The 27,774-nt window shown below is 36.2% G+C and overlaps 1 protein-coding gene across 5 annotated transcripts in view; it reads left to right on the forward strand.

Moving 5' to 3' along the window:
* Positions 1–27,774, forward strand: part of UBR2 (ubiquitin protein ligase E3 component n-recognin 2) — a 56,811-nt gene that overhangs the window by 5,055 nt on the left and 23,982 nt on the right. For 3 of the 5 annotated variants that reach the window (XM_051615908.1, XM_051615910.1, XM_051615912.1), the window contains exons 3-23: positions 659–737; positions 2,234–2,347; positions 6,528–6,655; positions 7,675–7,813; positions 9,466–9,528; positions 10,715–10,835; positions 13,311–13,418; positions 14,577–14,665; positions 15,535–15,633; positions 17,942–18,105; positions 18,194–18,293; positions 19,345–19,473; positions 20,235–20,418; positions 21,442–21,503; positions 22,278–22,388; positions 24,043–24,108; positions 24,837–24,959; positions 25,342–25,405; positions 25,688–25,812; positions 27,111–27,163; positions 27,430–27,532. In XM_051615908.1, coding sequence (XP_051471868.1) covers positions 659–737; positions 2,234–2,347; positions 6,528–6,655; positions 7,675–7,813; positions 9,466–9,528; positions 10,715–10,835; positions 13,311–13,418; positions 14,577–14,665; positions 15,535–15,633; positions 17,942–18,105; positions 18,194–18,293; positions 19,345–19,473; positions 20,235–20,418; positions 21,442–21,503; positions 22,278–22,388; positions 24,043–24,108; positions 24,837–24,959; positions 25,342–25,405; positions 25,688–25,812; positions 27,111–27,163; positions 27,430–27,532 — 2,224 coding nt within the window. Of the gene's footprint in view, positions 1–658; positions 738–2,233; positions 2,348–6,527; positions 6,656–7,674; positions 7,814–9,465; positions 9,529–10,714; positions 10,836–13,310; positions 13,419–14,576; positions 14,666–15,361; positions 15,461–15,534; positions 15,634–17,941; positions 18,106–18,193; positions 18,294–19,344; positions 19,474–20,234; positions 20,419–21,441; positions 21,504–22,277; positions 22,389–24,042; positions 24,109–24,836; positions 24,960–25,341; positions 25,406–25,687; positions 25,813–27,110; positions 27,164–27,429; positions 27,533–27,774 lie in introns of all 5 variants that reach the window. The other 2 variants (XM_051615909.1, XM_051615911.1) reach the window with 1 other exon arrangement.

The following is a 27,774-nucleotide window of genomic DNA, read 5'->3' on the forward strand; positions in this document are numbered from 1 at the left end:
CTTGAAGACAGTTGCATTTATTTCCAGTGTTTCTCAGGAAGACAGTGTAATGTTATGCATAATTGATTTATTTAGTTCCTTTTGCTAGAAGTGTTACTTCTATCTAATATAGTAGTGCTTGTAGACAGGGCCTTAATATGGTCTCTGATCTCCTAGTTGAGGAAATTACATTCTCAGACCTCTTCAGTGAGCTTTTAGGGCTAAACTTAGTCTGATCTAGTCTCTTGTGTTACCATTTTTCTTTCCAGTGTTCAGAGAAAAAAAGTCTTCTCTGATCGCTGGAGATTGTTAGTACTTTTACTGTGTCACTTGAGAGAATTACTGTTTTCCTGTCTGTACTGTGTTTTGTAATTCTTTACTTGCTTAAATATCTGTCTCACTTCTTGAAAGCAGTGGCTTTATTGCCCAAATATACATGCTACTGAGACAATATTTTAAAGCCTTTTCTTGATATGACAGATTTTTTTCTCCTTCATTTGTTTCCCTCTCCTTGGAAGCCATTCCTTTTCTCTTTCAGACTGATACATACATTGGTGCGAAGGTTTCTGTTGGTGATATTTGAAGATTACCTGTTGTAAAATGTGTAATTAAAGGCAAAATAATGTGTTTAATGTTGTTCCCCCCTCTCTCCACCCCACATTTGTTTTACTGTTTTCAGAGACTGTGCAGTTGACCCAACTTGTGTGTTGTGCATGGAGTGCTTTCTTGGAAGTATTCATAGAGAGCACCGATACAGGGTTAGTAATACTGCTGAAATATATGATGTCATCATTAATAATTTTGTATGTCTATCAAACTCCTTGTTTAAAGTTTTAAAATGTATGCATAGTTTCAAAATATTGGATGAGCACAAAGTTTGGAATTACGTCTGTTTTGATCCAAGTGTAAATTCTGAAACTGAACGCTTAAAAATATTGAACAATTAAATTTTATGCATGAAAGTTAAGCTTGCAAATGTGTTATTTTGTAGCATTGCCCTTTAGTGAAATTTACAGCATTAGAGTTGTTTTTTGAGTGGGTTATTTTTAAAAGCCATTGAAAAACTTTTGTTAAGAAGTCACTTTTATTTCAAACTTACTTCCTTTAAATCTATAAATTGTTATCAAATTCTGTGCCATAGTAGGATTTTTGTTTTTAAACATAAAATAGCAAAATAAGCATGTAGATGCTGTTTATTTTAGCAATCTACTGCTATTGGTAGTACAGATTAGTTTAAAACAACTTTACAAACAAAACTAAGAAGGCCTTGGTGTGTTTTTAAGCTAAGAAGCTAAGTGATAACTACCAGTGCAGCCTTTTCTGTAAATCTGTTTTTGTCAGTACTGCACTGCTGTTAATGTAAATCCCATCACTGCATGGTTACACTGAGCACTAGGATTTAGGAAAAAAAACCCAACAACCACAAACACAACAACTTGCCCCAAGAAACCTAATCAAATTTACTGATACTAGCACAGTTTTTGCATATAGGTTTTCAGTTTGCAAGCTTAGTGAGTTAACAAGGCTATGTGACATGCAATAGTGTAAGCAAATGTTTCATATATATATCTGTATGCCAAAAAAAGGTGAAAGAGAAATTATTCTATGGATTGGTTAATTGTTGTGGTTCAAAAAGAGTATTTATTATTACACTTACTAATTTGAGGTGATCATAGCTTTAAAATAAATTTTATTAAACAGTGTAAATATACCATTCCATTTTTCAGATGCTTTTTTCTGTGACTTTTCACTTAGACTTAGGTGGGCAATTTAATAACTTCTGTTTTTAAAGCCTGTTACAGTAAACAGCACATCTTTTACTCACTGTGTAAGAGTGAAATGGTTAGCTTTGTTCAGATTAAAAATGTGAGAATCTGAAGTATTACAGATAGTCTTGCAAGTAAAAGATTCAGAAAAACTGAAAACCAGGAAAAAAACCCCCACAGCCTTCAGATGGGACAGAATGATGGGTGTTTCAAGCTTTTGTTTGTTTGTTGGTTTTGTTTTGGTTTTTGGGTTTGTGGTTTGTTTGTTGGGGTTTTTTTTGATTGTTTTTTTTAAAACCAAAACCAAACACCTCTTTGGGAATAGGCAAACTGATGCAGATAAGCTTTCAGCCATCATAGAAACAGGCTCATTCCCTGTGTGTTTTTAAAAGTACTGGCTAAAGCTGTATCAAGTGGTGTTATCAGGCTTTTGTGCCTGTATGTATATGCACATTTACATGAACTGTGTTGTTTTAAAATTATCTTAGATGACAACATCAGGTGGAGGAGGTTTCTGTGACTGTGGTGATACAGAAGCTTGGAAGGAAGGTCCTTACTGTCAAAAGCATGAACTTAACACTTCAGAGACTGCAGAAGAAGAGGTAAAAGCAATTGAGGCATCATGTTTCAAAATATAGTTAATAGTATATATATATGTGTGTATGTATGTAAGTCATCCATATGAGGTTATTTTTAGTCTTGTATACTACGTATGAGAGATGGGAGGAAATTTAATATTAGTATTTGAACCATGTTGTTAGACAAAATTAATGTATTGTCTAACTTATGGAGGCATTTAGAATTACTTTTTCTCGTTAAAGGCTTTGTTTTGTATGTTCTTGGTCACCTCTGCAGCTTTAATTCTGTTTTTCTGTCTTGTTTTGAAAGGTGAAGGGAATCTGCCATGCAGAAAAAAAATGTGCATGTAATTATGTGCATGAAGAAGCCAAAATAAGCTGTCTGTGCAACATATGTTCTTATTTTTACCAAAGTAAAGTGCACGGATTTTAAATATCAGAGTAACTTGCTGTTACAGGAATGCTGTAGTGGAGATTTAAGATAAAGGTCTATAAAAACTTGTTTGGTATGGAGAAGGTGAATAGAGAATGTATCTTCCCCAATTCTCATAGCATAACAACTGAGATATATGAAATGCAAAAAAACATGCTACATCTTATTGTATGGATTCAAGCTGTTGGACTAACTTTTGCAGAACAGCATTATTGTTCAAAAGGAAGCTTAACATGTTTATGGAAGGGAAAAAATTATCAATGACCATTCAAAAATTGCAGATACCATCTTTAGTGTGGGAAGTATTAGTGTCTTAAGTTGGAGACCAGAGGAACATTCTGTCCTTTTCTTATAGTCTTGTAGCAGCTGTTAGTACATCTCAGGAATGAAAGTAGCTAGTTGGGCTTCCAATCTAAACCTCCCCTGGCACAACCTGAGCCCATTTCCTCTCATCCTATCACTTGTTACCTGGGAGAAGAGACCAGCACCCACCTTGTTACATCCTGCTTTCAGGTATCTGTAGAGAGTGGTAAGGTCTCCCCTCAGCCTCCTTTTTATCCAGGCTGATCAGCTCCAGGTCTCTCAGCTGCTCCTTGTAGGACTTGTGCTCCAAACCCTTCACCAGCTTCATTTCCCTTCTCTGGACTTGCTCCAGCACCTTGACGTGTTTCTTGTAGTGTGGAGCCTAAAACTGAACACAGGGTTTGAGGTGCAGCCTCACCAATGCTGAGTTCAGGGGAACAATTTCTTCCCTTTTCCTTCTGGCCACACTATTTCTGATACAAGCCAGGATGCCATTGGCCTTCTTGGCCACCTGAGCATACTCCTGGCTCATGTTCAGCTGGCTGTTGACCAACATCCTCAGGTCCTTTTCCACCAGGCATCTTTCCAGCCTCTCTTCCCTAAGCCTGTAGCATTGCCTGGGATGGTTGTGGCCCAAGTGCAGGACCCAGCTCTTGACCTTGTTGAACCTCGTACAACTGGCCTCAGTCCATCCATCCAACCTGTCCAGGTCACTCTGTAGAGCCTTCCTACCCTCAGGCAGATCAACAACACTCCCACCCAACTTTGTGTGTTTTGCAAACTTACTGAGGGTGCACTCGGTCCCTTTATTTGGATAATTGATAAAGATTAAAAAGAACTGGCCCCGACACTGAGCCCTGGGGAACATCACTTGGGACTGGTCACCAGTTGGATGTAACTCCGTTCACCACAACTCTCTGGGTCTGGCTATCCAGCCAGTCTTTTACCCAGCAAAGAGTACCCTGGTCTAAGTCAGGAGCAGCCAGTTTCTCCAGGAGAATGCTGTGGGAAACAGTGTCAAAGGCTTTACTAAAGTCTAGGTAAATTGAGGGCTACTTTACTGAAAGAGCTTTGAACCTGTATTTCCCACACCTGGAGTGGGGGAAGGGGTTGTGCCCTGGCCAGTGAGCCATCATACTGCAGCATGTCCTTAGTGTTTCTCCTTCTAATACTGGTTTACACTGGGTGGGGACTGGATCACCCACTTTACCTACTCATGAGGTGTCCGAAGTTGCCAAGTACAGAGATTTTCTTCGTCGTTCTCTTCCTTGTTGGTGGTTCTTTGTATCTTCCTTAAGTCTTTTTTCCTTGCCTTTTAACACAGCAGAAGGCAGTGTGTATTTGTGATACAAACAGGTTATATAGATGTCTCTCTAGAAAATATTGTTGCATTTTTTAAGAGTTGGAGAGATGAATGGCTCTTAACAAACTGTGAGGACTTGGCTTTCCACATCAGAGCATCCTCTGCTTGGCTATTTTGTTGCATATGATGGACTTCTCAAAGAGCAGGAGGCTAAAGTTTGATTTTATTTTGCTTACTTTTCCTTCTTTACAGTGCTAGGTATGGTGAGAGAGAGAAGGGTGATTTTAAAGTCTGTGTTGATGGGAATTGGAGGTGTTCTGGCAGAGTTCTCTGGGGCAACTGGAGCTTGTTGCAAAGCATAGTGAAAGTATATTCAATTCCTCAGATAGAAACCAAATAAATATGTATGAAAGTTGTCCTGTCTACGCAGACTTTTTTTTGCAACTTTTTTATCTGTAGAGGTCTTCAGTAGTACCACCCTACCCTGTTTATTACTTCTAAAGCTGCCCACTTCCTTTACTCACACTCTGAGTGTAGTGATCAACGGCTCGATGTCCAGATGGAGAACAGTGACAAACGGCATTCCTCAGGGGTCAGTACTGGGACTGGTGCTGTTTAACATCTTTGTCAGAAACATGGACAGTGGGGTTGAGTGCACCCTCAGCAAGTTTGCTGATGACACCAAGCTGTGTGGTGTGGTTGTCACGCTGGGGGAAAGGGAGGCCATCCAGAGAGACCTTGACAGGCTTGGGAGGTCGGCTTGAGTAAACTGCATGAAGTTCAACAAGGCCACGTGCAAGGTCCTGCACCTGGGTTAGAGCAATCCCAAGCACAATTACAGGCTGAGTGGAGAATGGAGTGAGAACAGCCATGAGGAGAAGGACCTGCGGGTGTTGGTCAATGAAAAGCTCAATGTGAGCCAGCAGTTTATGCTCGTAAATTCTAAATCAGAAATTGGTCTACTGCTCAATATTTTAAATGGCTAACAATTACACATACTTCAAATTGTCACATGATTAATTGAGTCAGTGACCCAATATTTAGTACATGTCCAGGTGACCTGCAGGGCATGCAGTGCTCCCTTTTCAGCTTTGTAGAAGAGGAACTGGTTGTTCTCAAAAATTTGAATTAGAAGAAAAAGAATCCTTCTTAATGTTTTCTGTTCACACACAAATCCCCTGAAATGGATTAGAAGGAAAGGGCAGTGGTATCTGTACTGCCAGATTCAGAGTTGGCAGTGGCTCTCATTTGATGCTCCAAAAAGTAGTCCCATGGACTTTCAGACTGAGGCAACACTCCTCTTCTTCCTCCTCCTTTCAGTTTTCCCACCTGCAGCAGCAGCCATTCTGTTCTGGCAGAGAGAGGATGCTGAGTTTATAGTGACTGGTGCAGATACCATATGGAGGGCACCTTGGAAAGTACAGAATAGGCAGAAGTGGGTGCATGGCCCACATACAAAAGCGGAACAGCTGTCTGTGACCAAGACGTGAGCAGATCATTAGGAAAACATGTAGTTAAATTTACCTGTCCCTGCCCATGGTAGGGGTTTGGAACTAGATGATCTTTAAGGTCCCTTCCAAGCCAAACCATTCTGTGACTTAAGCATTTAATTATATGTCACAGCATGTAAGAGATGTACATCATGAATCATGATCTCAGCATGCTAGGTGTTATGTGAGCTTTGATGGGTAAGACTTCTGCTTCTAAATGTGTGCCACATGTAGAACAAGGCAATAGGTGCATGGTTGGTTGTATTCTGCAGTTTTCTAATTTTGGGAAGTGGAACAAAAAATACAATGATTTCAAATAATGTTTTTGAAGGCGTTGCAGAAAAAGCAGATTTTATTACAGCTGAGGTTAAAAGTTTTTCAGAACTATCTTAGAAGGTGTGCAGAAGTGGGACCCATGGAAGTGAAAATGGAGGAATGTGAGTGAAAATGTAAGTGGGTCATCAGAGGCAAGTTAACATTTAGGTATGGAATGTTAGATTACTGCTTTGGTGATTGTCAGTGAAGAACTGGAAAAAACAGGATGTTTATTGACTGTTCCTTTAATATGTGAAGGTATTTAAAGACATCGTATTTGGCAAAGAAATGTGCAAATTTGACAATTTCTGTTTTAAATGTAATTTAAGTTCTCAATTGCTATTTATATTTATTTTTCAGGATCCTCTTGTGCAGTTACCAGAAGATATGGTAGCAAGAGCTTATAATATTTTTGCCATCACATTTAAATACGCAGTAGATATATTAACATGGGAAAAGGAAAATGAATTACCTGGCCTAGAAATAATGTAAGTATGGTATTTATCTTCTGCCTTTTAAAGGCCTGCTGGTATTTACAAGAGAAAATGCACATTCTGATTTTAAGTATCTTTTCTGCCTTTCCTAAAATTGTTGGGAATATTTTGTAGACAACAGACTAAAATATGTTTAATAGATTTGTTTTTCTCATATTTTCTTTTGTAGTTATACAGCCCATTTCTCTCCACAGATAAGATTAAAAAAATCTTTGTAATACCTTCATTTTCTTAAAATTGAAAAGGAAGCATTAATAAAATACAGTACCCTAAAACAAGTGATGGTTTAATTTCTTATGGTCAAATATACTGATCTCTTTGATCTTATGATCAGAATGGCAAAAATATTTTGTACTTTTAGTGATCCACTTATTTCAAATTTTGAAGCAGCACAGAATGTTTAAGTGTATTGTATCATCACAGTTATCATGGATTTGTTTGTGACATCTTGTTAGTAAGTTATTTTGCTTTGTGTTGTGTGAGTAAGAATGCTGTGGAAGTAATGATGGGAATCAAAAGATTGCACCTAATCTATTTAAGCTTATTAAGCTATGGTTTTGAGGATTGTGGAGTTTGGGCTTTTTAAGAGACTGGCAAGTGTTTGTTGTCTAATAGACCTTTATGCAGTATTGGGGAAACAGGTGCAGAAAAGTAATGCCAGGATGGGTTAAATCTCTAAGAAGCCATGGGAAAGTATTGAGCACAGCTGCAATGGAAGGAAATGCATTTTCCTTAGTAGGAAACTATCAATAATCAATAAGTGTTCAAAAACAATAATTAAACTCAAGTATTGTCTTAAAATTTTGCTCATTTCAGACTTAATTGTGCAGGAAAGATGCACATTCCTGTAGAATTTAGGGGTGGTGAGTTGTTTTCAAATACATTGTTGTGATACGTATAAAAAAAAGAAGCCCAGGCTTGGGTTGTCTGCTTGATGGAAAGCTTCAAACAAGATGTTGATTTTTTTCAATTACCTTACTTTGAATTACATAAATTCAATCCTTGCTTTAAAGTGAGAAGAGTGACACTTACTATTGCATGCTGTTTAATGATGAAGTCCATACCTATGAACAAGTTATTTATACTCTTCAGAAGGCGGTCAACTGCACGCAGAAGGAAGCTATTGGCTTTGCAACAACAGTAGACAGAGATGTAAGTAAATTAATTTTACTTATACCTACCCTGATATGTATTTTATCTGACCACACTTCAGTTTTTTTCCCAAGTGTGGTTAATGTGATTGAGCACTGTATGTCCGGCCACCCTTAAATGTCAATCCAAATGAGACCCAATATTAAATATATGCTACAGTGGAACTGTATTGCAGTAAGTCTTCTGAGTGTAAATAGCAGGGTGTCTCATGCTGCTGTCAAGGACAGGCAGCATCTCTAGCTTGTCCCTTACTGTACAGCAGGGAGCTGACATTGGAAGAGTCCCTATATGTGCTCCAGGTATGGGAAATGCATCTTCGAGTAGCACCAGTTATCTGTGGGAGATAAAATCCATAATTGGTTATTTTTGTTCTGGTGCTTTTTGCACATTTGCAGTTTTAAAAAAATTGTTTTCTTTTTTATAATTGTCAGGTGATAATGGCAGGAAGAGCTAAAGCATGCTGTTTCATGCAGCATTTCAAAAGAACAATGAGTTCAGAATCGCTACATACTGAATATAATTTTAAGTAGTATGTCAGTCTTAGAAGTACTCTGGCAGCAGGGTTTGTATTCTGACTTGTGTGCATTTGTTAAGAAAGAGAAACTTTCTAGGGATGACTGCATCTTGTTATTTGTGCCATGAGTCTGTAAGCAGTTGCTGCAAAAATGTTTGGTTTTATGTTGTTTTGTTGACTTCTGCCTTTTTCTGGGGGCGTGTGTGGGGAGGAAGTCTCTCCCAAAATGGCAGTGAGAGTGTTGTTTTGGGTTGTAGAAGTACTGCAAGAAGGTCAGTGAAAAAGGAAATATAACCACCTCATATGACTTAACACTGAACTCAATTTTGGTTTTGTATTACCACTACTCTTTTTTTGTGATAGCAGTAGCCAAAAGACTCCTGCCTGATCCCTGAATGTGTGCTGACTTGAGCACACATCATATATTGTAGGATGAACTTTGGAAGTTCTTCCCTACTGTTGATCCCTGTCCTATTTCTAAACATTAAAGAATGCATATAGACGTGCATTTGTGTATGCATGTATTATATTTAAAAGAAATGAGAAGGTTGTGCATGAAAACAGTCATTTGCCATCAGATCTAAAATCTCAGTAAGCTATTCTGTCTATAATACACTGTAAGTTGAATTAACTATTGGTTTTAATGTATGTATTGACATTATAGAAAGATTCAATATGGAAACCTTCCAGCTTTTAAATAAACCAAGTGCTTCAGTTGTATGTTGAAAGGACCAATTAGCTTTCATACTTACTTTTTAAAAGGCATTGAGAAGTCTGAAGTATCTTTAAATTCTACCCAAACTAATGATCGATGCATTAATACTAAAGAAAATTTTTGGTTGTTTTAAATAAGTATGATGGTTATATCTTAAAAACAATATTACAAACAGAAAATTGCGTAAAATTGGGTAAATGCATATACGGTATAAATTATTTTCTTTTAAAAAGTATAGGATGCGTTTTGGGAATTCAAGTATGTAACTATATATGGTAATTTAGAAGTGAAAATAGCATGAAAGCAAGAATGGTTAATGTCCATCTTAAAAATGTACTGAATCTTTTACACTGCTATAAAACACAGCATTTGAACTTACTGTTTAGAAGCTGGTGGTAATGTTACTTCTTTACCTATTTAAAGGGACGCAGGTCAGTTCGGTATGGAGACTTTCAGTACTGTGATCAAGCAAAATCTGTAATAGTGGTAAGTAATATTACCTTACTTATTTGCCTCATCTTAAGCAGAAGTAGGCTTTGCTACACAGTTTTAGAATATTGTTACCATAATGGCTCTTTGTATTTTAATAGTACAAAGTTTTGGAGATACTACTGACAGTGCACACTGTAGAGGTATCAAAATATCCAGGTTTATACTCCATTTTTCTTTAGTTTTTCTACTATGATCTACCTTGCACCCAAAATAATTCCCAAAAAGAAGTTTCCAGACAGCTTTTCCCTTCAGAAAACAGCACTTGGTCAGGAACTTCAGTTGTAGACTTTTAGAACTGCACAGCAGTTCACATCTGTGAAATAAAACTTTTTATTTTCTTCAAGAGCATGAAGTTATTTTTCTCTGTCACAGCCACAACTTTGTTACTGATTGAATCCGAATGTGAAACTACAACTACACTTTCATTTTGTTTGTGTGCATGTATGTGTGTATATATGTACTTATACCTATATATATATTAGTGTAAGAACATAGGAATAATATTTTGTATTTATTTTTAACTGCTGTGGTGCAGTACTTAATCACATGAAATAGTTTGTGTAATACTACTACTACTGAAAAACAAGTGCTGCAGCTTGAGATACCCACGTTAAACTGTTTAAGGTATTTTGAAAACATTAATGTATCTATAAAGTTATGTAATATTTTACTTGCCACCTCTGCAGTCAAAGACCAAATGGACTTTATGTGTAATATCTAACTACTAAGGTTACTAACATGAGGGGAAATGTTTTCTTACTTGTTTTAACTCTGTTGGATGTGTATTATTGACAAGAGTCTATTGGATGATCAGTTTCTTTCCATGGTGGGCATGTCATGTTGAGAGGAATAAATGTGCGTGACTGTCTTAGGTTGTGCCTGGAACTGCTTATCTATAAACTGCAGCAAATCACTGTGTACATTGATAAGAGGCCAAAAGTGGAAAATGGGCTGCCTTAAATAGGTTGATATTGCATAAAGTCCGTAAAATATTAAAAGGATAAACAGAGTTCAGACTTTTGGGCTTTGTTTCTTCCATTTGTAGGTGTTAGAAATTAGAATATGTACTGATATTATAGGTCACTGAAATGAATCATAGAAATTCTGTGTTTCTGTAGAGAAAAATACACTAGTCTTCACTTAAATATGTATTACCTCCTTTTTCCTTTTTTTTTTAAAGAGAAATACCAGCCGTCAGACAAAGCCGTTGAAAGTACAAGTTATGCATTCATCTATTGTTGCCCATCAGAGCTTTGGTCTGAAGCTCCTAACTTGGCTTGGCAGTGTTATTGGATATTCAGGTGGGCAAACTTTAACTTTTTTTGAGATAAGTTAGAGAATATTTGTGAGGCAAGCTGAGTTCCTGAAGCAATGTTGTCTACTTATTTCAGGTATGTAATATATCAGGCAAAGCTATTAATAATTTGTCAGATTCATTCTGTTTTCTGTTACTGAGTGGTGTTCTGAGTTCTAACTTCCATATGAAAGCACTGCCAGTCTTAATCTTCTCACACTGGTTTCTGTTCAGTTGCTGCTGAACAGAAGCAAATGCTGTGTGCCAACAAACTATTTTTCAGTCCCTCGTTCTTTTTAAATGAATGCGGTAAGCTGAAAATAACCTGTCTGACTGGATCAGACAAAATTACTTTGAAGTAATTTATGAGGGATGAGCAGGTGGCTGCTTCAGATTTTTTTGTTAAGTATAACAGAGAAAATGCAAGGATGTGTGGAGGTTTTGGGCTAAGTGTAGAAGCCAACAAAGTATTAATCAGATATTTATTGAGAGGTTTTTCAAAGGGAATCAATATGCACAGTGTCATTTTTATGCGAAGGCTCTGTATTTGTTTTGGCTTGGTTCCTCCTTTGTTCTGAGGAATCATAAGGTTGCGAAGATGTGGAGCATGAGAGGAAGTAAAAGGAAAATAAGTCAAACTATTGATATGTATAAACGTAAATGCAGTCTCCAGTGCACTTTCTACGCATCTGTAAATGTTAACGAGCATTATTAGCAAAGCATACTCAGCTGTAGTATTGCATACGATTTCTGCATAGGTGCAAGATTTCTTCAGAGATTGTACATTTTATTAGTCTGATAATTGAAAAACTAGCCAAGATGTCAGGCATAGGATCTCTATACCATGTTGCCTTTTTTGAAAGATAAGTCGTGTGTTTGTACGACTTCATTTTTAAGGTTACATAAATCAAACTTCTGAAAAGTTATGGTAGGAATTTGTTCAGCTATTTGCTAGTGTTGCTGGAAAATAATAGGTATTAGAGAGACATGAAGATACTTAATTTCAGAGATAATTTTTCCTTTCAGTGTAACATGTAGGTGGGCACTGCCTTTCTTGTATTCTTTAAGTCCAGTTTTGTGCCACGTCACTTAGGCCCGTTACCAAAGTCAATGATTCAGTATGTTAATGGAGTATCAAATTACAGATGAGCGTTGCATTTATAGTTTGATTTGTGTGTGGCTTTTTTGAAATTCTGCAGGGTTAACTTTAAGGTCATTGTCCTTTATGATTCAGAAGGGCAAAAATAATGTTTGATGGTAGCATTATGCTTATGTTTTGTCTGTCACCTACGTGCTCAACTACTTGCAGTGCCTTCTTCCCTTGGGGTTAAGTCTTATAATGTGCTCTGGAGTCTGGTTTTGTGAATGGGGCTTTTGAAAAAAATGGCATCCCATAGCTTCTTAACAAACACATCCAAACACCTAGATTTCTGCTCAATGTTGTAAATAGCCTGTAACTATTCCTCTGTGATATGGGGTGATAGAAGCGCACTGCTGAGATGAATGATTGTTGTGCAATGAATGTCAAACTTTTGTCAGTGAATAAAGAGAAAAACCTTACTATGGACACTTAATCACAAGCTTGACTACCACATCCTTTCTAGCAAATGTCAGTTCTTTAGGAATAAGCATCTGTTTGCCATTTGTTGAACGATGCAGTTGTTTCTATTAATTTGTTACCCTTCATAACTAGTTGGAATCAAACTCTGCAAGGCAAAAAACAAAAATCAAAACAAACCCAGAACGGCAGAATGAAACCCCAAACTGCAGCAGAGGTTCATGGATTGTATAGAACTGCAGCACATGGTATGGTAGACATGGCACTAAGCCACTGCCAGCTGTGCATAAGAAGCTGAGATGGCTAAGCAGCATGCAGAAATAAGGGCAAATGAGTGTAAGTCATGTAGTTGTGTTACAGAATATGCATTACCTGCAGTGCAAAGCTAGTTTGCTCATATTAGCATGTCTGTGTTGTGTTCTGTTGCAGATGCAGACTTGTCTGCAAGCATGTAACAACTTAGATGTTTATAAAATAACAATTATTATTGCTTTCCGTTAGGAAAAAAATACATACGGAAGCTTTAAAATAATAGCAGCCAGTAAGTGTAAAAAAACTTCATTTGTGGGTAATTTTATATATAAAATAGAACCTATAAAGTTAGCCTGCTGTGTAATTACTGATTACATTAGTAAGCCAGCAGCACTTTTAAGAAAGCATATTATTTGGTAACTTTGTCATTTGGTAACTTTGTCAAGTCATTGTGCTTGGCAATTTTCATAAGGTTCTTAAGGTTCCCTGAGGTTGGTGTGAAACTTGAAAGGTATTTGTGTTTCTATCGGCAAAATACGAGCAGCATTGCTCAGCTGTCAAAGAAAAGAAGGCCTGGTGGCTTCTAGTGTGTCTTGTGAAAATTCCAGTCTGTCAAAATAATGTACAAGTTTATGTTTAAGCTGTAACTAACTTGCATAATTTCTATTTAAGATGGCCTTCGTCGAATATTGTGTCAAGTTGGTTTACAGGAGGGGCCAGATGGTGAAAATTCTTCTCTTGTGGATAAGCTGATGCTGTATGATTCTAAACTGTGGAAAGGTTAGTTTTTTCAAACTTGTGGGAAATAATATACAATGTTATGCATATAAGTTTTCTCTTTAGTGCAACTTCTAATGCTTGATCGTTTTTATTGTGGTGTATTATAGAATTGTGATAATCTGTCTCTTTGTGATGCACTCAAGTGTATTGGAGACAAGAACAGATGAGACCATTTGGAGACAGGATTGGTTTTAGATCTAGTTTTTTGAAGTAGTCTGAAATTAAGGCTGACTTAAATATGTAGATGACAGTGATAGTTAAGGGAAATTGAGCAAACAATGAAGTGATTTGGGGATTGTCTGTTTTATATGATCCCAGCATCTATATCGTATCTACTGAAGTACCTTCTACTGAAGTAAGGTGGAAAGTGTATGTATTATGGAGAAAATGGTTTCTTTAGGTTAATGATTATCTTCTGTGAATGAATTCCTGGCACTCAGATTTTTGTTTTTGTTTATTTTTTTTACCACAAATTTTGTGATCTGAATGGTACCACTTCTTTGGACCATGACAACATTTTTAATACAGGCTTTGTGAGGCTAATGTCTTTCATGTGAGCAAGACATAATTTGTGCATTTCTGTTTCAATACTTCTCTACTTTTTCATTTATTCCATAGTTACTCTGCATTAAGGAAATAATGTAATGGCTTTTGATTTTAAAAATTACCTACAGGAAGAAATATGTGTGTATTTCCAAGCTGCACACAGTCAGTTCTCATTTGTATTGTTATCTTTCCTGGGATGCTGCTCAGACAGACTAGAAATTCAGAGGTAGCTGAGCTGATTATTTTGTAGAGTTGTTTGCAGTTCCCAGGACTTCTTAAAAAGCATGCTCCTTTTTTCCCTGGGGCATCCAAATCCTCTATTTATCCTGAGGAGGAATTGAGTTCTGTTCTTGTTTGCCTGACTTGCCTTGTATTTGAAGGTTTATGTTCCCATTCAACAGCTCAGTGTTGTCTTATACAAAAGTACTAAATAATGCCACTTGAAGATTTTTGTGTATTCTTAGTCCTTTGCTACCACCTGACAGACTTAATCAAAGCAGCTTCTGCTCTGAAATGCACACTTGCCTCATTCTGTAACAGTTTTTTCTAAATGTTTCCATTATATGTTGATAGAAAATAGTGACATGGTATTTCATTCATTTTTCTTGACAGGAGCTAGAAATGTATATCACCAGTTATTCATGAGCAGTCTACTTATGGATTTGAAATACAAGAAACTTTTTGCTATCCGTTTTGCTAGAGTAAGTATTTTTCTTACAAAGAGTCATTAAATGATTTAACTGTCCAGCAAAGAGAGTTTAGTTAGCATACAGTGCTTCAAGTGAACTGTTATCCAGAATTTGTTTCCTCTTTTTGGAAGTGAAAAGTTGAAATGAAATGCTATCTTATTTCTGTCCTCAAAATCTTAGTTTTAATGGTATCTCATCTCCTGGGAGGAAATTGGGCTTTCTAGGTCCCCCAGAACTAAAGCAGTTCAGATGTTTTAATCTTCACCACCATCTATGCAGGCTATCACTTCTTAAGAGCTAATGGCTTTGCATGAGGTGTTACAGCACTACTTAGAAATGATGCTGAAGTTCAGTTATGCTGATTAGTATTTCTGCAGTAACTAGTATTTGAAATGCTTTAAATCAGCACCACAAAACTCTACTCACTCTGCTGAAGACAAAAGGCGTTTCTGAGTAGAAAATAAAATATTAGCCTTTATTGTGAAAATGAGAGTGAGTAGATCTTGATTCTTATTATTGTGAAATGAGTGTGAATAAATCTCGGGTGTGGGCATTTTTTGAAAAAGAAATAATAAAAAAAAATCTATATAATAATCCTTAAGAGCTACTCCTGCCTTTATCATGGCATTGAAGTTTCCCAGAGCAGACATTTAAATAAAAAAAATCAGGTCAGTGTGGATTAGAGGTGAATTTCCCCTTGTTGTTTAGAATTACCGGCAGTTGCAGAGAGATTATATGGAGGATGATCACGAGCGGGCAGTATCGGTGGCTGCTCTGTCTGTCCAACTCTTCACTGTACCTACTCTGGTGAGTAGTGCCTGTCTTTCTTTTAAAAACTGATAGTTGGCACTCCTTGCCTTTTTTTGCCTCCTTCTTAATAGAACTATGAGCGATTGCAGAGTGATTTTATGAAAGATGACCACGACAGAGAGTTCTCAATTGCTGACCTCTCGATACAGATATTCACAGTGCCTTCTCTTGTAAGTACTGAAAGACCAAAAAAGGAAATCTTTACTTGTTAAAAGCAACTCAAGGTTCTTGAGTCAAGACTGCAGATTTCTTTTAACATTTCTTTGGAAATGCATGGCACTGCTGCTGCACGGCAGTCAGACTGGTTACATACGTTGCTGTGGGTTTAGAAGGTAAAACGTTCAGCATTGCTGAGGCTGACTTCCCAGAGTGGCCTAGGTATTTTTGATTTTTCTTTCTAGATTTTTCTTTTACTTTTTTAGAAAGGTACTGAAGTGTTTATTTAGAGGCACATACACAACAATTAAATTCCTCATTGTACTGAGCCACAGTTACTGCAGTTAGAAGTCTACATTAGGGTTTGTGTATCACAGTTTCAGAGCGTGCCATTCTGGTGCAGTTTTATAAATTGTCCACTTTGGGTTCATTTTTCAATCAATACAAGTGCAAGCAAGAGTTGTTTCATGATATTCTCTACTTCCTTTGGTACTTCTAGACTCGGGTGATGCTTTCTTTCAGGTTTTCCGTTAATTTTTTTACATTGCTTCAGGCACTCTTACTTCTCCCAGCTCACTAACTCTCCTGGCCTTTCACCATCTTATGCTTGTTTGGAAAACACCTGTTTTTTTGCTCTAGTCTCCAAATAAGTTTCTGTTTGCTTGCATTATGAACTAGACAAATTAAACTTCAGAGCTGTACTGGAAATAAAACTGATTTTTCACATGGTTTAAAAAATGAATACTTTAGAATCCTTCAAAATGTAATCAACTTAATTGAGCTCTAAAATTCAATAGTAGGATGGCAGTTACGATACTGAGCAAAGTTGTTTTTCGGTTTCCTAGGGCTGGTTGTTGTTCATGGCAATTCAACAGGACCTCAGGATTTTTTTTGCATGGTTCAGGACAATAGTGTGCTACCTCTTAATTTTGTTGCTGCCAATAAGAATGTTACTAGTATTCAGATTTACAGCTAGACTTAACCAACTCATTATTCAAATGGTTATGGCAGTTGGGGTGGTGGAATATGTTGATTAATACATATTTTTTAAAAAAAGGAACGTCAAAAATTTTCCTAGAGGCAACTAATTGCAGTGTCCTTTTTACAAGTTTCCTTTTTCAAAAGTCTGCAAAAATTAGAATAAATTGGTTTTAACTGTTTTGTAGAAGTATAGGATAGATATGACAGGAAAGTAATTATGATAAGCTCCTACCATATGAAATAAGATTTAAAAAATATATTTAGAGCCATTTGGAGTTATTCTTAACTGAATTAATAACTTGAATGTAAAACCATCCCACCCCACCCCCCAGTAATACTTTCAAACTAATCTTAGTAATTTAAGAGTTTGAGTTCTCAGGTTTAACTGTAGTTGTTTTGTTTGAGGAAGGATGTGAAGTTGTGTTGATGGTGGGGTTTTTTTGGGAAAATATTAACCACTAGATTTTATTATTTTTACCCTGCAGTAGCATTTTAGAAACTGTATTTGGGAGTATCTGTAGCACCTGTAGAACCCAGAAACTAGTCAGCAATGACAGTGTTGTTGAGGTAGATCAGAGTAGCCAATCTTCTTGAATCTACCAGCCACATCATAAAATCCTCATGGGATATGAGAACTGCAAGACTCATCTCATTTACCCTGGAGAACCAACAGAATGGGGGAGTCCTGGAAGAGCTCACAAGTAGGAAATGGCAGTAACTTCTTAGTGCCTCCTCTGTTACAGGGTTGGGTTAGGTTGGATGTGGAAGATCTTCTTTATTGGACTTTGCAATGCCTGTTGGTTTGTTTCCTACAACATGTGGATATATATGCAGTAGCCCTTGGGGGGAATCATAAGTCATTTCACATAATTTCCTTGTGGAAATTGCACTGTACAGTTCGTTAGCAGTTCAAAAGCTGCACTGTTTACTACAATGCTTGACAGCTTGTAAACAGAAAGCAGACCTTTTACTCCCCCAGAAAGCTTGTACTTAAATTATATGAGGAGACAACACATACTTAAAGGGAGGTACGATTTAATTATAGGACACATAATATAAGTCTTATGCCATAATTACATAGCTTAGCAGAAGCCTAGCCATAGTCAAACTTCTGTACAGAAGGGATTTGAAGTGAGAGATCTGGATTATGATAATTTCTGCGTAGATTGCTTTTTTCTTCTGTGAATGTTTGGCTTTCAGTATGTTCTTCTGTTTTTGTTATTTGTGTAACTATTTCGGATAAAAATTAATATATTTTATGAACTTACTTGGTGGTGCAGTGAAAAACTCTTGTTAGCTGTGTCTGTTAATTACAGCAAATTTCAATATGCTTTGGCATAGGCTCGAATGCTAATAACAGAAGAAAATCTCATGACCACTATCATCAAAACTTTTATGGACCACTTAAGGCACCGTGACATCCAAGGCAGGTTTCAGTTTGAACGTTACACTGCGTTGCAGGCTTTCAAATTCAGGCGTGTTCAGAGCCTTATTTTGGATCTCAAGTGAGTATATTAACTAACTGTGTGCTGATTTGATCAATTGAGGAGGGGAAAAAAATAATTAACGCTTTTGTCTTTCTGATGTACCCAGGTATGTGTTGATAAGTAAGCCAACTGAGTGGTCAGATGACTTGAGGCAGAAGTTCCTAGAGGGTTTTGATGCCTTCTTAGAATTACTCAAATGTATGCAGGTACATAAATCTGTGAATTATAAAATTTGCTCCGTGTTCAAGCAGAGCTATCATGATATAAATATGGAGGAAATTTCATGTACTCTCCTTTTTGTAACTTCAGTGCAGTGTAACTCCTGGAGTAATCAGGTTTTCCTGAAACACATCTCACCTAAGTTTTTTCATTTAGTTTGTTGTGGAGGGCCATAAAAAGGAAGAGTGTTTTAAAAAGGGAAGTGTCATTTGGTGCATATTTTGCATCTATGCAGGAAGGCAAGACACAGTTACTTGTGTGAGCGAATCTTGGTTCATCTTAACCAACTTTTCCTCATAGCAAGAGCTGCAGTTACTGTTTGTCAGCAGAGTTTCCTTGTATTGAGGGGCATACAGTTCCTAATACAAATAGACCTCTTCACTGTTTTTTCCCTCCCCCCCAGCCTTTTTCTGTGCTATGTTATTTTTAGAGGAGTAGTTAAGAAGCAGTACAGGTTTTGCAAGGACAAATTGACTGTATGATCAGTAAGGCATAAGTCAGAACCACTGCCATTTTTCAGTACATCAGTAGCATACCTTTCTCAGTACTTAGCTTTCATTAGTTTGTTTGTGATACTCTATTGAGTATATTGTAATTCTCAGATCATGCTTTTTTTTTTTTTTTTTTTTTCTTCTTATGCCAAGATCTGATTAGGTACTGTAGTGGCTAGTCTTTAGTTAGACTTAATTTCATTTAATTGCACATCCCTAGAAAATACATTCAAAAAACAAAATATGTATGTAAAACTATGTATGCAAATGTTGTTGTACTGTTTGCAATACTAAAATCTCTGCAGGTGTTAATAATAATTAAAGCTTGTATCCAAAAGCTCTCTTGTCCCATATTCTTCCCTTCCAATTCCTGTTTCAGTTTCTGATTATTTAGGTGTATATAATTCCTTTTCATATGGTCCCAAGCTTCTCTTTTCATATTGTAGCAATACTATAAGGACACATACCCACTGTCTCACACTTATGCTAATGTTGTCAATTCATTTCAGTGATATATTATTGAAATACAAAATTCTTTTTGTGCTAGGGTATGGATCCAATAACTCGTCAAGTAGGACAGCACATAGAAATGGAACCAGAATGGGAAGCAGCATTTACGTTGCAGATGAAATTAACACTTGTTATTTCAATGATGCAGGACTGGTGTGCTTTAGATGTAAGTTCCTACTGAATTGTTTTTCCATGTGAATGTGTGAAGGGGGGAAAAAAACCCCAAACAAATGTATAACAATTGAAGAAGAGACAGAACTGCACTGTAAGTCAAAATCGTGGTCTCTGAGCAAGTGCAAATCTTTATATAAACACGTCTTTTATGGCTTGAACTGACCAAGTCATAAGAATGTGGTTAAGCCTTTTAAAAGCTATTGTAGAGTGAGTTCTGTCACACATTTGGAAGTTGTGATCATCACAACACTATCAGGTTATAGTTCTCAGAGAAGAAGGAGAAGGCCCTGAATCTACCAAATGCTTCTTGCCTATAAGTCAGGTTTCTACTATATGAGTATTTCAAGTCTGGGAGTACAGACTTTCAGCATGATAGGATACAGCTGTGGAGTAAGGGATCATAGAATATTAGAACATTCAGGCTGGGTTTCATCTGTCACTGTTAGCTGATATGCAGGCTTTACTAGCCAAGCATGATCTTTGCTCAAAAAGTTCTCATAATGTAAGTTACAAAAAAACCCAAAACCCCCAAACAAAAAAACTACTGCATGTTTTTATCAACAGACATGTCCATATGAGTTTCTCAATCACTGTCCCCCTTAGTTCAGCTCTTTTTACTGGATTTGTTATTTTAATTTTGCAGGGCACTTAATAAAGGTAAAAGTCCCAAACCTATCTGATTTTAAATGTTGGCTGTATTATTTTGTAGAGCTGATTTTTTTCAGCCTTTGAGAACTGCAATCTTTCTTTTAGGAAAAAGTGTTAATTGAAGCTTACAAGAAATGCCTGACTGTGCTGATGCAGTGTCATAGTGGTTTTACTGATGGAGAACAGCCAATTGTTCTCAGTATGTGTGGACATTCAGTTGAGACCATCAGATACTGTGTTTCTCAGGAGAAAGTTAGCATTCATCTCCCAGTTTCTCGTTTACTTGCAGGTATGTACTAATTTAAAAATATTTCAGGCAATGAAAAATTGTGTGTAAATGTGATTTTTATTAGTGTGTACATAAGGAACCCCACACAGTTGGTTTAAAGTCTTGAGTAGGATGCATTTTGCCATTTTCTAGCTGTTTGACAGCCTCTAGGAAGAATGTTGCCAAGCATTGGAGAAGATGTTATTGTTTCAGGCCTGGGTGAGGTTGTTTTGTCTCTGGATTTGTCTGTGGGGTGTGTTGTAGGCAGATAACTGCCACTTAAATGATGCAAAAGAAATGCAACAAAATACTGACTGTGACTGTTTTGAAATATGTTTAGATGTCAGATTGAATAGACTAATGAACATTTTGTTAGAGAACAGATGTATTGAACGGATGTGTCACCAGAAAATTAAGTTGTGTCTTTATATTGTGTCTATCTTGTTCAACAGTCGTGTTGAAAAAGGTGGAAGGATTTTATTTTACAGAATCAGGAAATCATATGATAAAAATAAATTCACAAGTAATGAAATGAAAAAGGTCATCTTTAGGTAAAATACCGTGCAGCTCAGTGTCAGATAACTTTGAACATTTGAATCTTTAAGCACAACCCTTGTAGCTTTAAAACAAAGCAATTCAGAAAACCCGTATATATTTTGTAGGAGCCTCATTATAGTTCCTGAGGTATTTGATGTACCTCTGAGGACTGAAAGGATAGGATATCTGTTGTTAACTTGTCCTGATAGACCAAAGATTCTTGACTGTCACTGAGGGGACATAACAGAGTCAAAAAAAAGGCAAAAATCACATTTGTACTGCAAGTTGGGAAAACTAAATTCTCCCAAAATGTGTGCTTTGTAATATATCTCTTCAGGAAATAGCTGTGTAACTCCAGTGTGCTGAATCTGCAGATTTACTTGTAGATGTGTCCAGAAAATAGTCTGATATTAAATGAGATGACCTTTTTTGTCCTATTTGAGTTATATAAAATATAAAATATTGTATATAATAGTATTTATGTATTTGTTTCATGTATTTATGTAGGCTTGCATGTTTTGCTGAGTAAAACTGAAGTGGCATATAAGTTTCCAGAGCTGCTACCACTGGTATGTAATTAAATGTAGCATATTCATTAAATATAACCAATGCTGAATGTGAAATTTGTCATGAAAGGTAGGATTTTATTAAATAAAACAAAGGACCTTTTTGCTATGAATTCTGTTCAGAGATAATGTCTTTAGTAGATTAAATGACCTCTTAGAAGATGAATAGCTAGATATTAACGCCTGGAGCATAAGCAATTAGCATTGCTCTCTTAAATAACTGAAGACTCAGGTTTAAGGTTTGTATTTTTGTTCTTCATGCATTACCTTATTTTTGTAGTGGAAACTGGTTTTAGGAACTCCTGGCGGGGCCTTATTCCTTCTCCTTGGCCTAGGTTCTGATTTTCTTCCCCAGCTGTTCCTTGCTTCCTGTGTGTTCTTCCTAATGTTTTTTATTAGGGGGAAGTTAAAAAGAACAAGATAAATGAGAACAGGAGAAAACATAACTGGGAGAAGGAATATCAGTGTCTTTTGAAAGAAGTAGTGCTTAATTGAACAAAAGGAAGCAAAGGACAGTGTTAAATGAATAGGGTTGATGTTTTAAAATACAAAACCTTCTGTCTTAAAGCCTTTGTGGAGTAAAGACAATGTAAGTTTGGTTAACAGCAGTTGGGTAGATTGTGAATAGGCTTATCGTGTCTTCGTAATAGCTGTGCTGCATTTGCATCTCTTTTGTATTGCCAAAACATATTAATGATCACAAATATCATCCTTCTTCATTTCACTCCTATTTTATTTTATTTGTACATAACAAAGTATTTAATTTCCATAATGCAGAGTGAACTTAGTCCACCTATGTTAATAGAACATCCGCTACGATGCCTAGTTCTCTGTGCCCAAGTACATGCAGGGATGTGGAGAAGAAATGGGTTCTCTCTTGTTAACCAGGTAAGTACATAGTAGCTGTAGAATCACTGTCTTCTGATAACTCCCCCAAGGTAGTTTCAGCTCTGAAAACCTTCCCTTTCTGTATTGGTTTCAAATTTTGCTTATGTAAATCTTAGGGGATGCAGTGTGAGGTAGGTATTTACATGAGCACTCGCATAATTGGAATATCTGTGCTTTTAAACTGGTCTTTGATTTCTTAGTCAGAAGATGCTTTTTTATTTCAGGACTGCTGTGCTGCTCAGTGAACTTAGTGCTCTGTTCATAAAGAAATTTTCATACAATGCAGTGTATGACTCTTAGTCTTTTTGCTGTATGCTGTCCAGCAGCAGTGTGAAGTGCAGAATTAGACCTGTGCAACTTTAGTAATGCATTAATCACCTTTGTACAAGTTAGGTCTTAGATGTTTCAGGCATAAAAACTATAAAATGTGTATTGTAGCGTTGGTGCAACACACTTGGGGTGTTTGTTTAAAGTGATTTTCTCAGTAAGACATGGATTACAACAGAAATAGGATTTAGTTCTGAGAGATGTTGATTTATTTGCAATAAACTTTTCCCTTCCACAGACTCCATCTTTACTAGGTAAATGCAATGCCTGTGCACTAAGAGGCTGAATTAAGCTGCTCAAGCTTATTCTGTTCTGATACTTCTTGCCTCTTAACCTAAAGTGTCTTTATAAGGTGATGTCTTCTATTGTCATTATTAAAGCAAAAGGATCTCTAGTTACATACAATTATAGTAGTGCCCATATTGCTATAGACACATATAAAATCTGAAATTTGACATAGCTTTTGATGGTCAAGTAAGTATCCTTGTTAATTTTCCCTGGTTGTCAGCATTTTGAAGAGCCTTATTTGGTTTAGGTAATATGGCTGCCACAGTCTGGAAGTCCTTTCAGTTTTGGTTGACTATGGAGAGCTCATGTTTAGCCAGCTCCTTTTGGATATTTTCCCAGAAGATAGGAGTGGGCATTGGTGTGTGGCTTATTGGTGTGGAGACGAGAGGGAAGGCATGCCTAGTTCTCTTACATATAATTCTGGTAAGAAATTGCTTGTCCGTAGAGGAAAGTTTCCTTGGTGGAAACTTGACAGCCCTCCTTATTTTTCCGTAATTGTGATAGAATCAACCTTGCCCACATTTCAATGATATGGAGCAATTGCCATGTTACTGCTGCTTGGTGCAGTACTGTTGAGTTTACTCCCAGGGTGGTTTGAGTTAAGTATGGTTCTATTACAGTATTAACATTTTGCTGAAACTGGCAATTCAATTCCTGAAAGATTTATCTCAAATAATTAGAGTTATTTATGGAGCAAAGAATGAACTTTTCTCCATCTCGCAGTTGGGCTTTCTCTTCCATGAATTTCAAAGTTAATTGCTAAGCAAGTAGATATATTAAAACACAGCCAGAAGAGGTCCACAAGAGTTTTCTGTCTAAGTGTATGCAATCTAGACATGAGATCAAAACAAACCAGCCATCAACTATGCTTGTTTTGTGTTATATAAAAATACTTTTTGCATGCAAATATACTTACGTAATTTTTTCAAATAACAAGTTTTTTGTTTACTAATGCTGTATAACAGTTGATTTTTCCAGATTAAAAATAAGTCTAGATGAAATGTGATGATAGTTAATTATTGTTGTTTGTTTGTTTCAGATTTATTATTATCATAATGTGAAGTGCAGGAGGGAGATGTTTGACAAGGACATAGTAATGCTTCAGGTAACCTCAAGTACCAATTTATGCTTTTATCAAGCATTTTAAGTGTATGTGTGCAAGTGTTTTTAGCTCCATCAGAACCTTTTAATGACAAGGAAAAAAGTCAGTTTTTATGGAAGGACTTCAATGTTTTTTGTATTTGTGTCTTTATGAGATAATTTGTAAAGGAAATACTGATTTTGTGTTGTTTAATAATCAGAAAAAAACTTTGGCCAGTAGTTTTAAAAAATCAAAGTAAATGTGGCTACATTGAAACATTAATACTCTTCTTTGTGGGAAGGTTTGGAAGCCTTGTGGAGGTCTTCAGCCTTTGCTTTGAGGATTGAAATTTGTTTTTAAAATCTTTGGTCTGTATGGCAAGTGATACTGTGCCTTTAAAAAGTTGAGCCAGCAGGAACAGGATTGTAGAGAGACAGCCAACCAACCAGAAGTTTTCCATTGGGTTTTATTTAGAGTATTTGAGATAGAAGGAATAACCCTCAATATTTTACACTTGAGAAGGCATCAGAAATTACTGATAAAGCATAGGATCCTGCTTGTCAAACATGCTGTCACTTGTGTTATTTGAGTCCTAAGAGAATACAGTTTTAAGTAATTAAATCTTCATGCCCAGAATAGAGAGAGGCATAAATTTAATAAGAATATACTGTGAACATTGTATATAAGTATACAAATGTGCTATAGTAACATCCCATCGATTTTCTGTTTATAATAATTTTTTTCTTTAATAGACAGGTGTGTCTATGATGGATCCAAATCACTTCTTGATGATAATGCTGAGTCGCTTTGAACTTTATCAGATCTTTAGTACTCCAGACTACGGCAAAAGATTTAGCACAGAAAATACAAACAAGGTATTTTTTTGTACTACTGCAATAGAAAAATCTATATTTTTGCATTTTTGGTTTTTCAAAGTGTATCAGATGCTGTTGTACAGAGACTGTGCAATTTGCTGATAAAAAAAGTAAAATCTATCCTGTTTGAATTTATTTTGATCAGCTTGAAAGATGCATAAAGATTTTTACCTATCAAACTGGTAAATGTCAAACAGATGCATAATTTTTGCACTGTATAAGAAGTTTTAAGGCAGTTGTGATTGCATTTCAGCAATTATTTTGGGAGTGCTAAGGGGGAAAACAGGCAATGTTTTGAAGCAGCAAAAAATGTTTTCAGCGTATGGAGTAATTCTTTTACCCTGAATTAAAAAATATAAATAAATGCCTTTATTTTTTTCAGGATGTGGTGCAACAAAATAACACTCTTATAGAAGAGATGCTATACCTCATTATAATGATTGTTGGTAAGTTCAGAATACATGTAATTAAAAAAAATTTGTCTCTTTAAGGGTCTGGTGTGAGCATTCTTCATTATCTTCTTAACTTCACTTCTGTTTTCAACTTCTTGTAGTTCTGACTTCTGTCCTAGGAGAAAAGCCTTAGATTACTGTAATTAATTTTTGAACACTGGTGGGTGAACACAAAATTTCACAGAAGACACTTATTTTCCAGTCTTCTGCTTTAAGTTTCAAAAGAGGAGAAAGAAATGTTTAAAATCCTAAAAAAAGGTTACTTTTTTTTTTAAGGTGAAAGATTCAGTCCTGGAATAGGGCAGGTAAATGCAACAGATGAAATCAAACGTGAGATCATCCATCAGCTGAGCATCAGGCCAATGGCTCACAGTGAATTGGTAAAGGCATTGCCTGAAGATGTAAGTAACTTGGGAGAAAAAAACAAAAAGCAACTTGAACATTGTAAGGCTGATTGCTGAAAATTTTTCTTACTGGAGTTTATGCCACTGAATGTGGAATGAGAGCAGCATGATTATGCTAAGAGTAAGGCTGGCATGAATACGGATTAATACTTGTCATGGAGAAGGTAGAAAGGAGCTATTGGAAGAAGAAACAACATATGAAAGAGGCAGGAGCCCGAGAGTTTCTTCAGCATCTCTTGTTTTTTTAATACTGTTTCTTGTCAGACAATCCAGGCAGGAACCTCTGCAGGCTGTCTGTAAACTCACAATAGATGTTACGAATGTGGGTTGTTGGAGCTGTATAGAAATGTAAGCTGTTACATTTCAAAGCCTAACAATAATTGAAAAGATGGGGAATCAAACACAATATGACAACTTGCATAAGGTAAATGCTTTGTTTGCATGGACAGAAGCACTTACCTGATTTCTTGTATGAGTGGTTTTGTAGAATAGCAAAGCTTAATGTTTTTTTAATTAATATTTCTAAGGTAATCTTTACACGTGATTTTTGAAGGCAGTTGGAATTCAGAAGTTAATATTCTACTATATTGGTAGTACTTTTAAGGATAAATTCTGAAAGATTCTTCTTTGTTTTGGGTATTTTAAACTTGACCAATTAAAGAAGTAAAATTTCAGAATATCGTTATGATTTTTAAAAAACATATTAGGGTTGGATGAAAGAGCAAACTAGAATTTAAGCTAGAGTTCTAAATTGTATTGTCAGTCTTAAATATCTTTTCCTTGGCCTGTTAGCTGCTGTGAATGTGTTGCATGAAGAGGAGGGGAATGGTAAAAGGTAATTTGTGTATCGAGTAGGGTTACGTATTTGAGTTGATTTATCTTGCTGCCTTTGGAGGTTGTTTTACTATTTTTCAGTGACTTGTTTTTTTATCTGTCCTGTATTATTTAATTTTAAAGGCTTAGAAAACAGAAATATTGACAATATATTCCTAAGATAGCCTGAGTAAGCTAATTTAGAGTTTTCTTTTGTTACTGTTACATCCAAGTTTATTATGCCAGGGAAAAACAGTAAAAGTTATGTACGTAAAACAGCATGATTTTTTAAAAATACTTTTTGCAGAGATGGTGTTCCTGAATGTATTTTCATGTTATGTGCTTTAGTGTCCTACCGAGTGTCAGTAAAATTAATTTGTACTACCTTTGTTTTACATACTTATCTAGTATTGTATGATAATAAAATGGGTTTAATCCAGAAACTGCAGTAACACACTGTCCTGCCTTTTCACTCAATGTAGGAGAACAGAGAGACTGGAATGGAAAGTGTGATCGAAGAAGTGGCCTGTTTCAAGTATGTTGCCCTTTATTCTAGTATTTCAGCTTTAAAAATAGAATATCTGAATTAGTGAAAATCAGGCAACAGACACAAGGGGCATGGGTCATGGTGCTTTCCCCATGGTTTTACTCATGTGCATCGTTCTTAGTGCTGTGAATTAATTGATTTTTAGAATGCCTATTGAGCAACGTTTTTAGCTGTTCAAAGTTGAAAATCTTCTATATTCGGAAGTTAATAATCAATGAGTGTAAGTTTTCTAAATCTTTTTTTTGTCTGTGTAGGAAGCCTGGATTAACAGGCAGAGGGCTCTATGAACTAAAACCAGAATGTGCCAAGAGCTTCAATCTGTATTTCTATCACTTTTCAAGGGCAGAGCAATCAAAGGTACCTAGTAATTTAACTTTCTGGTTTTTATTTTGTCTTTTTTCTGTTTGCTTTTTTCCAAAGTTTTATTCTGTGAAGAAGTACTACCAGCTGGTTAAAAGTTAACTTAGAAAAGTTAAATTATTGGAGAACGTTGACAAAATTTTGTCAAAGGTTTTGCAGTGATTTCTGTGCCACCAAATCATGTGCTCTCTACAGAGCTGCTGAAATCAGTGGGACTTCAGGAGATTGCATGTGGATTC

The sequence above is a fragment of the Apus apus genome, chromosome 3, assembly GCF_020740795.1.
Source record: "Apus apus isolate bApuApu2 chromosome 3, bApuApu2.pri.cur, whole genome shotgun sequence".
Taxonomy (NCBI): domain Eukaryota; kingdom Metazoa; phylum Chordata; class Aves; order Apodiformes; family Apodidae; genus Apus; species Apus apus.